Genomic DNA, 12,036 nt, shown 5'->3' on the forward strand with positions numbered 1-12,036 from the left:
CTGCCTTCACACCTTCAATTTCTCCAGCATCTTCTCCTTAGCGATGGCCACGACACTCAAATCTGTCCCAACTCCCTTAAGGTTCTGGTGTGTAGGTGTCTTCCACTGTAAAAACTGATGCTAAACCCTATTTAGTTCCTCCACCATTTTTGTTCTCTATTACTACTTCTCTAGCCTCATTTTCCAAAAACCCAATGTCCATTCCTCCCTCTCTCCTTTTAGATATCTAAAAGACCTTTCAATTTCTTTTATATTACTAGCTAGCTTACTTCCATATTTCATCATCTCCCACTTACTGCTTTTTAAAATTAGGCTCTAAAGTCAAAGGCAAATCAGTGCAAATAAAACTTGTTCAAGTTGACCTCAAACCATAAAAGAATGCTGCTCATTTCACAGGGGTATACACAAACCCTGGTAGCTTTGTTTCAGCTCTTTGCAGTGTGCACTTTTAATTTTAAAATATTCAAGAAAAACAACACACTATCCTAACCATTTTGTTTTTCTCATCATCGCTATATAAACTATTTCCTCTCAGAGTCCAGAACAAAAGGCATTACCTTATACTAGAGTTTGGTCATTCAGGAATAACGTCAAGAAATACCACACTATTTAGACTGGTGGAAATCAAAGACATGCCCTCTATTAAGGCTCAATTAAAATAAAACCAATATTGATAGATGTGTGTTAGATAAAGGTATGAGCTTTACAGACCAATTTGGCTGAGATGGAAAAATAATATAGATCCAACATAACCCAACTGAATGGCAGAACAGGATGGAAGGGGTGCACACACAGTTATTCTGATATAACGTTTGTCATAGTAAATATGCAACTATGTAAGAAACATTCATCATATTGAAACAGGGTCAGTTTCTAAGATGGGCCAATGTGATTCTCATGATGTTTGGCAGGATTATAAATTTTATTAAAAAATTGCAAACCCAGAGAGCTAAATCTTACTTCCCTTCAGAAAAACTACCTATGCTATATGCTTTTATTATAATCTGTGGCAATATGTATAAAAAAGATCAAAGTTCTCAAATCCACCAATATCAATTTGGAAATGGTAAATATTTACTTAGCTGGGAAAATGAAATCTTCCAAATGAACAGAAACTTCAGCCTTAAGGAATGACAATGTTAATGGACCATAAAGATTGAAGCTGCTATATTTACAGCAGAAAGGCCTGCACACTGGCTCAATAAGGATGTTGCACTTAGTGAAATTACAGTTAAAATTTCTGATCTATGCCCTAGCCTAGCAAGGACAATAACAGCATCAAACCTCTGTACAACAGTGATCCAGCTACTACTTATAGTTTCGCAAGTCGTGTCCTTCTCTGGATTAGACTGAACCTTAAAACCACTGTTCAATCTAGTCTTCTGAATATGTAGCACTTCCAAAACGAAAGTATTTGCAGATTGCACATTGCTATTAATAAAGCACCCACTCAATCTGTCTCGCCATCCAGTTCTCCTTGAGCCCGCAGACAAACCAATTATTAAGATTTATCAGTCTGCATTATGTTAAAAGTGTCTTTTGGATCCATAATGAGTTCCATTACCAGAAAACACACTGCAAAGATTTATTTTAAATGCTCATCTTGGGAACAAATTTCAGAATACGAAGGATTAGCAAAGGAAGAAAGCTTTGATAAATGGTCAAGATCACTATCCTCTATTTCTGCCTTTACCTCCATCTGGAAAACACAAATATATTTTCACATTGATAAGATTTTTAGTTTATGGGCAGGAATGTTAAGTGAATTAATCTTTCAAAAATTTCTCAAACATGATGAGCCAAATGGTCTCCGGTCTAATAAATATTTGTTTAATCAGTCAGGAAATATAAATAAATGTTTAATTGACGTAAGTTCTTTCAGTAATCAGAGTTACAAGAAGCTCATTAAAGAACTATTTGACTGCCCTTTCAAGTACCATATATCAAGTTGCATTCAAATGGAAATCCTGTCTGAAAAGTGGAATTCCTCAGCAAAAATCAAATTCCAGTAGCAATTCTACCAAATATGGTATTGAAATAAACTTAACACAGCTGTGATAAAATCTTGCCAGACTTCCGGGTCTGCAGTCAGAGTCAAATATATCGTGCAGTCATTTGTAACCATCTGGACAAGTCAAAACACTAATGAGAATTCCATATAAAAATTTTAGCTGAAGTTTTATTTGAGACATGAGATCATCCTGAGTCATCACCTATATCAAGTCTCAACAAATAGCTCAATTTTTCTTGAGAAATTGAGCTTCTTTAGTTTTTAACATGTTGGGTTTGATTTTGTATATACTGAAAGCCAATCCTCATTATTGTTCAGAATATCCAGTCAAATTTAATTATTTAAAAATACCTCATGCTGAACTTTCCAGTTGCTATAATTGTTCAGAATGTGATTAGCTTCTGTGACCTTAACTGACTGCCTCCTCCAGATGATTTCCTAGAAATGTACACATTTTCAGTTTTGATATATCCAATCAATGGATAATGAGGAGGAGAGTTCATTAGGATTGGCAAACTTAAAAATCACACAACACCAGGTTATAGTCCAACAGGTTTATATGGAAGCGTTGCTCCTTCATCAGGTGGTTGTGGAGTATAAGACTGTAAGACACAGAATTTATAGCAAAAGTTTACAATGTGACGTAACTGAAATTATATATTGAAAAAGACTTGGATTGTTTGTTAAGTCTCTCATCTATTAGAATGACCACGTTGGTTTTACTTCTTCCATATGTAAATCGCAGAACATTTTTTTGAAAAGTTACATTCTCAAGTGAACTTTAACAATGAGTGTCTGTCAGCCAAGATAATGTACTCAAAGTGTGAGTTCCTCTGTGCAAAACTGTCTGTACCACAATGTGTAGACTGATTCTAATCTAAAAAAATGAATTTACAGAATCTTACATGGATTCATGCAGTTTTTGAGCGAAGTAAACTTACTAAAGGCTTATTAATCAAGGGGAACGCACACCTTCGATACATCATCTGGACTGACAGACACCAATTATTGAAGTTCACTTGAGAAACGTAACTTGTAAAAAAATGTTTTGCGATTTACATATGAAAGAACCGAAACCAATGTGGTCATTCTAACAGATGAGAGACTTAACAAACAATCCAGGTCTTTTTCAATATATAATTTCAGTTACATGACACTGTAAACTTTTGCTATAAATTACAATCTTATACTCCACAACCACATGATGAAGGAGCAGTGCTCTGAAAGCTAGTGCTTCCAATTAAACCTGTTGGACTATAACCTGGTGCTGTGTGATTTTTTTAAAACTTTGTACATCCCAGTCCAACACTGGCATCTCCAAATCTTTAGGATGGGGCTATTGAGGATTTCAAACATAAATCTGTATTTTGCTACACACTTTGAGAACCACTCAATATTTTTAGTGATAAAATCACAATAGCCTTAAGTTTTAATATAATTTCAATTTATCCAAGGCAATTATTGTTTATTTTATTAAAATTTTAACAACTGCACATAGATATCAGTGTTCAGGTGAGACATGCTTCACTCTCTGAACAAGACACCAACAGAACTTTAAGCTTCAGCTTTATGAAAAATTAGGAACTCAAAGTGGCAGGAGCATCTTGGGCAAGGAGAGGTTTGGCAAAGAATGGTTTAAAGAGGATCAAAAATTATAATAGTCAAATATTCAATTGTGAAAACTGCCACTCAATTAAAAATGTTTTGGCAGAACAGACTGCAGATGAAAACTAGTACCTGATAGCTAGATTGTCAATTACAACATGTATTGAGTATAAAAACGATCCCAAGGCACTTAACAACTTCTAAACTAAATTAGAACAGATGAAAGAGAGATGGAAGTTGGCTGAAAAGATGGGCTTTAACAAAGCATTAAGATAAAGCAGGTTGGGGACAGAGTGCTCCCTACAATCAAGGGCTGGGAAGATACTGAATATCTGAATCAATAACTTGAAACTTGTGGGAATGGGTCACAAAACCATAAACTACTATACAGCACAGAAGATCATCACTCAGCCCATCATGCTTGATGCTGATTCTTGCACAATCGAGTCAGCTCAACTTTCCCACTCTCTTCTCATTCTCCTGCAAATGTTTTCTCCTTCAGTGTTTATTACATTTCCTTTTAAAGACAATTAACTCTGTATTCACCATACTATCAAGCAGGGTATTCCAAATTCTAGATATTGATTATATGAAAAGCATTTCCTTATGTCACCTCTGTCCTGTTGTAAATACCTTAAATCGGTCCACCTGGTCATTAACCCTCAAGCAATTTATCTATCTTTTCTAAACTTTCATAATTTGAAGCATGTCTATCGCATCTTCTCTTAGCCTTCACTGTTCTGAGAACAATACAAATCCTTTAAAATTTCCAAATTAACATGTCTTGCCTCATTTTGTATATCAAAATGCATCATCTTTCACTTATCTGGACTGAACTACATTTGCCATGTTTCAACTCATTGTACCGCCCAAGTCCTCTTGAAGTCTATTCTGTGCTCCTCACTATTCACTTAAATTCTGTGCACATTTTGAAATTCTGATCATGAATTTTACTTATTTTTTGATATATGCCTGCAATTATTACACAGGCTGAAGATGCAGAGATGGGAAGTGTCGGAGTATGAGGATTTTTATCTGTGTTGGGTTAAACAGCAAACCAAAAGATGAGTGAAAACGAGTGATACTCAGTGCAGACCAGAGTTTTATACCAATTAGAATCCTGAGAGTGGACAAGGGGACCATGACAAGACCTTTAGAACGATTAATAGAATCAGTGAAGTAGTACAGCTGGATGTCATAAGTATATTTGGAGGCTTACTCCAAGCTGTGGATACTGTTACAGAGGGCCAGCAGTTAGATAAACTATGATCAGAGACTGATTTGTAAAATAATATTATATAGAAAAAGTGATGCAAGGCCTGCTCTGTGGTCCTGGCCTTTTCCTCCATTGTAATTTTTCTTTCTTTATTAGAAGCAGCAAGCTGATATGGCTGTTAAAAAGGCACATAAGGATCTTTGTGTTTATAAACACAGACAGTTCAAAAGCAAACAGATTACACTGAACCTTTATAGTTCACTGCTTAGGCCTTCGCTGGAGTAGTATGTTCAAAAATCTGGGCACCTTACTTTACGAAGGCTTAGTAGAGTGCGCAGAAAAGCACTAAATTGACATCGTGGATCAGAGATTTCAGATATGCAAACAGATAACAGAAATTGATATAGCTCTCCAAGTTAAAACAGCTTACCAACCCATGATATCACAGTCAATACCATTTTCTGCACTATCTCCCTAACCTACTCTACCTCCCCTCAGTAGGGTACTCAGAACTGGACACCGGATTTTATCTGCATCCTAATCAATGATTTAAATAGGTTTGTAAAACCTAGGATGTTTTTTTTTTAAATAAAAAAGATACTGTTTTAATTTGCCTATTCACTTGAAAGATGTTGATGTCTGCAAAGTCTATATTTATTCTTTTTAAAGTTCTATCATTTAGAGTCAATTTCTCTGTTCTCCCTTCTCAAATGTATCACATTAATCTTTGAATTAAACTTCTCTCTACCTAGCTACTTAAATAGTCCATTTCCCTCTGAAGTTGTTTCCAATCCTTTTCCATTAACCATGCTCTTTATTCTGTGACACCCGCAAATCTTTATACTGCCCTCAAAATCCATTAACTCCCAGGGATCATCACTGCTTACATGCTTCATGTCCAAGAGTCAAGGGTAAGGTCTTGAAAAAAAAAAAATCTGAAGTGACAGTGAAAAGGAAGGGAACAGAAAACATTGCTGGAGATATGCCAGTTAACTTGGAAAATAAGACGACAGAAGTGGAACAGAAGGACACCCTGTTTACAAGATTCACTCAGATCAAGGCCTTTTTAAAAAAGGCATGTGTGGGTGGTGATGATGGGTCACTGGTTAGGTCATCAATTATTGCCCATCCCTTTATTGTATCTCAATCTCTTAGGCAAAACTATGACTGTTCCAGAATAATCGCAGAAGGCAGACAACCTCAAGTACCTGCTCCCCACCCCCATCCACCAATACAGGACGGCTCTTCCAGGAAACCCTTAATTGCTCTCCATTACATTTTTCAAAAGCCAAGAGTGAAACGTGAGGATTGTTTCCTTTGAGTCCAGCTATGCATCTGCCTTCAGTCCACCTTTTCCTATAATTGCTTTCTAGCCTATGATCACCTCTCCCAGTTGCCCTGTCATTTGGCAGTTTTTTTCCAAATCCAAAACGATGGATGTCTTTCCTTTCCGGACTCCTTCCTCATTCAGTTCCAGAATACTCTCCTCCCTTTCCCAGACCCCTGCAGGCTGACGGTCAGTGGTCCCTCCTATATCAGGTATGTAGGGAGTTGGATGCCACCTAGCCCTGAATCTATTGTCAAGGTAGGAAAATCTTCAACATGCAAGAGATGGTAAGGATTTGGGTTTCGAGGTAAAGTTGGATATGGGGAATTAAGTTACAGACCAATGGGAAAGCCATGACAAACTGAACAAGTTGTACAAAGAAAATAAAATGTATGCACCTATTGGGTATAAAAAGCATGGAAACTTCTTGCCATGCCGTATGCCATATTGCTTCAGGATATTTCATAGAATTCTCTCCCCAAGGGCATTAGGGGTCTAAACCACAGCACATGGACTGCAGCAGTTCAAGATGGCAACTCACCACCATCTTCTCAAAGGCAATTAGGAACAGACAATAAATGCCGACCAGCCATCAACAACCATGTCCTGAGTGACTTTTTTTTTAAAAAAAAAAGCTTCATCTCATTTTAGTTAAAGGAAGGACTAAAAGATGGCTAAGCATACTATTTGTCATGGCTTCTTGGCTAAACTACTACTTATCATTATCGATCTATATTATGGCAACTTTTCTGCTCACCTGTAAAGTACTTACATCACTCATCAGCCCTTTAAACACAACTAGCTCTGACTTCAATTTTTCCACCTTCTCATTGAGTTCCTTCTGAATAGCCTCAGCTTCCTGAGAATCCTGAAATTACAAACACATTGAATTCTCAAAACTCTCAGCTATCAGAAAATGCCACAAAACCCAAACCCACCTGAACACATCATTATTTTGCTCCATTTAACACCCACCATCCAAAAAAAAAATCAATCCAAAGCACGTAAACATCATAAATAAACTTATGCCCTGGAATATCGTGAAAAATAAAATGTTCCTAGCTTACCACCTGCAGTGCAGCCACAATTTCCTGTAGATGCTGTCTAAGAGTGAATTCTTGTTCCCACCTACAGAGAGAAGATAAATAAATATCATTACAACAAGAATCACATCATGACAAATATTGAATCAACAACTTTCAAGACACAGTGACAGCTGTACATCAAATAATGACTTGTGCCAAAATTAATAAGTCAAAAAAAAACAAACTTCTTTGAATTAGTGGATATACATCATTAAAACCATTTACAGCTACCAACATTAGAAGCAGGCCAGATAAAACATGTTGTCATCTATCTTAAATCTTCCTTAAGAGCAACAAGAAAATAATTTGGGTAACAAATTGCCAAAAGAAAAATCAACATTGTCAGGTCTATTTCGTAACATCCACTTATGAGGACAAATCTCAAAATTAAAGTTTCCCTGAAGTCAAATTCAGAACTTACAAAAATCTATCAGAATTCCTCATCACCCAAGACTCATTTAAGCAATTCAATAATAAATGATTTGGTATCTACCGATGTAAATCATCAAATATGTATTGCTTCCCTGGTGGCAAGGTAGAAATTGTTATAGAGTTGGCACAGAACAGGGTTTTTTTTGCAGGAGAGCAGAAAGCATGGTTGCAACAGAACTACTGATGCAAGGAAATGGATCTGTAATGTTAAAAGATTAAGTAGGACTATCCCTTTGGACATTAATGTAATATTAAAGGATTAAACTGTACTGTCTTTGGGTGAGGTCGAAAGCCATGGAAGAATGTGGATGACTATCCATTGTAATTCACACTTCATTTAGGGGTAGTCTTAAGTGGCATGTGATTGTGGGGGAGCGGCCAGAGTACTGTATCTGTAAGTACTGCAACTGACCTGTATAAAGGGGATGTGCTTTCTTTGGTCAGAGCTGAAAAATGTGTTGCTGGAAAAGCGCAGGTCAGGCAGAATGCAAGTAGCAGGAGAATCGACGTTTCGGACATAAGCCCTTCTTCAGACTTATGCCCGAAACGTTGATTCTCCTGCTCCTTGGATGCTGCCTGATCTGCTGCGTTTTTCCAGCAACACATTTTTCAGCTCTGATCTCCAGCATCTGCAGTCCTCACTTTCTTTGTTCAGAGTCTCACTTTGACCCAATTTGGAGATGCCGGTGTTGGACTGGGGTGTACTAAATGAAAAATCACACACCAGGTTATAGTCCAACAGGTTTATTTGGAAGCACTAGCTTTTGGAGTACTGCTCCTTCATCAGGTGGTTGTGGAGCAGTGCTCAGAAAGCTAATGCTTCCAAATAAACAAGTTGGACTATAACCTGGGGTTGTTGAGTTTTCACTTAGACCAGACTTAGCATGCCTGTGAAGAGGGTCAAAGGGGGGTCACCTAGCTTCTACTGTACTGTGCTTAGTAAATTTGATTGCTTATTCACAGAAATTGGTGTGTTATAGTTGCATCAAGTGTGTAAGAACCTCAGGAGTAAAAGAACTTAACAGATCCTACAGAGTTTCAGGATTAGGTAGAACATTTAATAATAGCTCCTCAAAAACTGTAATCTCTGGATTACGGAGTAATATGAGACTACAGGAAAAAGAAAAGTAAAGTTGAGAAATAAATGGCCGGTCAACGTTGCAGAAGGGAAGGCTTCAGATTCCTGGGACAGCTGGACAAGTTCTGAGCAGGAGTGGTGCAACTGAACAAAGCTAAATTGGTGTATAGTTGAAGCAATGAAGGAAATGGATAAATTGTTCAGCTCAATTGCTGAATGGTCTCCTTTCACACCTCAAGAACTGTCAGTCAGTTCCTTAAAACTGAATAAACATGCAATTTTCATTTTGCAGCAAAGAGCAACTATCGTTTGATTAAAAGATCAAAGTGGTATGTTTTCTTCACTCCATTGCCAGATGCTCAGAGACCAAAATAACTATAAGTGACAATTTTCATGTAATAGTCCTTTGGCCCTTCTAGACTGTCTGAACAACGTCCGACAAGATTACCCTGATGAATTTCCAAATGAAGTACTCTCTGAAGCTTATTTGCTAGTGGAAACCTGCGCAAGTCTTGAATCCAATCACAGGGAGTCATCATTTGGTAATTACAATTTCACATTCATGCTGGGGCCCCACTTGTGGCGCAGAGGTAGTACCCGTGGACTGAGAGGCCCGGATTCAGGTCTCAAGGGCTCCAAAAGGTGTATAATGATACTTCTGAACAGATTGATCAGAAAATACTTTTGTGGTTCCATGGCTTTAACTCTCATTTTTGCACAGAAATGAATGGGGCTAGAAAAAAATACATTTGAAAGTATGTTTACCAGAAATATTTTGTATTAATGTACCTTTTGCTCAGGCAGTATTTAGTTTAGAAGAGTAACTCATCGCCCTTGATAATGTGGGCAACAGAAAACACTTCAGTCTTCATCTCCAAATCCTTCAAAATTCTTGAGTATGTTTATTTAATTATGCCTGTCCTTCTTTCAGATGAGGAAGTCCCCAAATTGCTTACCCATTTCTCAAAGATCTGTACTTCTGTTCTGAAACTAATCTATTGCATTCCTTTTGTCCTCTTAAAAACTTAATGTCTTCACTAGGAGAACTAAACTCTACTTTAGGTGTGGTCACAATAAGATCACAATTTCAGAACTATTTCCATTGTCTTAAGCTATTCTGCTGCCTGTGGATCGCAACCTTTAATTTGCCAGGCCAACTGTAAATACGTCAAGAGTTGTAGCAATGTTTTCATGGAAACCCCTCCCTAAAATATTTCCTCTGTAGTTACACCCAATTCATGTCTTTTTCTGATAGAAAAAAAGAATATGGTACATTCAAAGCCAATTAAGGATGGGCACTAAATGTTTGCTTAGTCAGTGATGCTCACATTCCAAAAATGAATCAAATAACTTATCAATCTAGTTTTTCTGGGTCTGCATAACTTTTGTTAGTATTGCCAAAAACGAAGTTTACAGACCCCTCCCGGTCACAATTCTGTTTTGTTTAATGGTCGAAAACCTTTCTGAATTCAGATGTCAAAATCACAATTTGTTCGAATATGATAACTAACTAACTTAGCCCATGTAATCATATTTATGATCTGTAATATTTCTTACACCACTACAAGTCAGCCTAAAGTCTTGTCTGACTACTATCGACATCCTTTGATTCAAAACCATGGAACAGAGGAGATTAAGAATTAGAATCTGAGAAACATTTGCATCAAACTTTTACACACTAGAAGGAAGAAATGTAATCTTATCTCATCAATGCATTCAGATGATTTCCAACATACTTAATCTGCTAAATTTGGTTAAGTATTACAAAAGTACCTAACAGTAACCTAACAATTTTTTATCAACACCATTGCAGTGAAAGCTTTTACACCAATTGATTTAGAATCAGAATCATGCAGCACAAAAACAGACCCTTTGGTCCAACTCGCCCATACAGACCAGACATCTCAACCTGACCCAGTCCCATTTGCCACCATTTGGCCCATATCCCACAAACACTTCCTATTCATAAACACATCCAGGTGTCTTTTAAACTTTGTAATTGCACCCGTCTCTACTACTTCCTTTGACAGCTTGTTCCATACACACACCACCCTCTGCATGAACAAGTTACCCCTCAGGTCCTTTTTATATCTTTCCCCTCTCACCTTAAATCTATGGCTTCTGGTCTGGATTTCTGAATATTTAGATCCAAAACAAGAGCTCAGCAGGTCTGGTGGCATCTGTAGACAGAAATCAAAATTAACGTTTTGGGTCCAGTGACCCTTTCTAAGAACAGTTCTGAGGAAGGGTAACTGGACCCGAAATGTTAACTTTGATTTCTCTGCACAGGTGCTACCAACCTACTGAGCTTTTCCAGTAATTTCAGTTTTTGTTTTTGATTTCCAGCATCCGAAGTTCCCTTCTGTTTCAATTTAGATCCAAATTGCTTTTCTCAACAGCAGTGTGTCTAGGTCATAAATTGAGAGACCATTTTTACTTAATAATTGATATGGTTGGCAAATTTGAGAGAAGCAATTACTAATGTCGTGACAGAGGAGGCAACGGAAATAGAAAGGCTGCTCTGAACCAAGATTTAAAAGATCAAACCATTTGCAGGTTTCCGTTGTACAATACCATGACACTAACCAAAAGTATAATATTTGGCTAACCGGATCATTGGAGATCTCTAAAGGAAGGTAACTTCTGTTCTTTTGCACTATGTCACAGATAAGGTTTCCATGCTCAGGGTTGCAAGCCATAGTCAATAGCAGAACTATAGCCCCAAGGGACAAATAGAAGACCTTTCAAGTACTGGATTTGCATTTCCTTTAAGCATATAAGGAAAGCAACAGAAAACCACATCATGAGGTCTCTTTCTAGCCCATTGAAGCTAAAAATAAGAGGCTCTTGCAACCAGCTGAAGAGTAAAATCTGTAATGTGGATAAATAAGTAAAAAGCCTGACCCTAGGCTGATCACCACTATATAATGCACTACTGCTCTCTCTCAAGCGCAAAATTTAAAAAAAATAAAATTAAAAGACTTATTCGTCTCAGGTATTCTCCATAGGGTTATGGAGAAAATCACTGTCAAATCAAACCTTTAGTACAAAATACACTTTTATTTTCTCATTCTCACAACCTCAATGATAGACATTCACACGTGCACGCTCTTGCACACAGCTAATCAAGCCAGCTCCAGCAAAATCTCACTCAACATAAGAAAAATCCTGGTAACTATCAAAGTATTTCCCTCTTGTCCATTTGAGAGAAAATCCTTACACTCATTCTTCCTTGGCTGAGAAAACTATCCGAGAGACTCAGAGTGTAAGTCAGTTACAAAA

The 12,036-nt window shown here is 37.3% G+C and overlaps 1 protein-coding gene across 5 annotated transcripts in view; it reads right to left on the reverse strand.

The window, feature by feature from the left end:
- The window catches only part of iffo2b (intermediate filament family orphan 2b), a 41,903-nt gene that overhangs the window by 14,270 nt on the left and 15,597 nt on the right, over positions 1-12,036 (reverse strand). For 3 of the 5 annotated variants that reach the window (XM_043675838.1, XM_043675835.1, XM_043675837.1), the window contains 2 exons: positions 7,227-7,287; positions 6,917-7,027 (listed from right to left, as the gene is read on the reverse strand). In XM_043675838.1, the coding sequence (XP_043531773.1) occupies positions 6,917-7,027; positions 7,227-7,287 (172 nt within the window). The remainder of the gene's footprint in view (positions 1-6,916; positions 7,028-7,226; positions 7,288-12,036) is intronic. The other 2 variants (XM_043675836.1, XM_043675839.1) reach the window with 1 other exon arrangement.

The sequence above is a fragment of the Chiloscyllium plagiosum genome, chromosome 34 (genome assembly GCF_004010195.1).
Source record: "Chiloscyllium plagiosum isolate BGI_BamShark_2017 chromosome 34, ASM401019v2, whole genome shotgun sequence".
NCBI lineage: Eukaryota > Metazoa > Chordata > Chondrichthyes > Orectolobiformes > Hemiscylliidae > Chiloscyllium > Chiloscyllium plagiosum.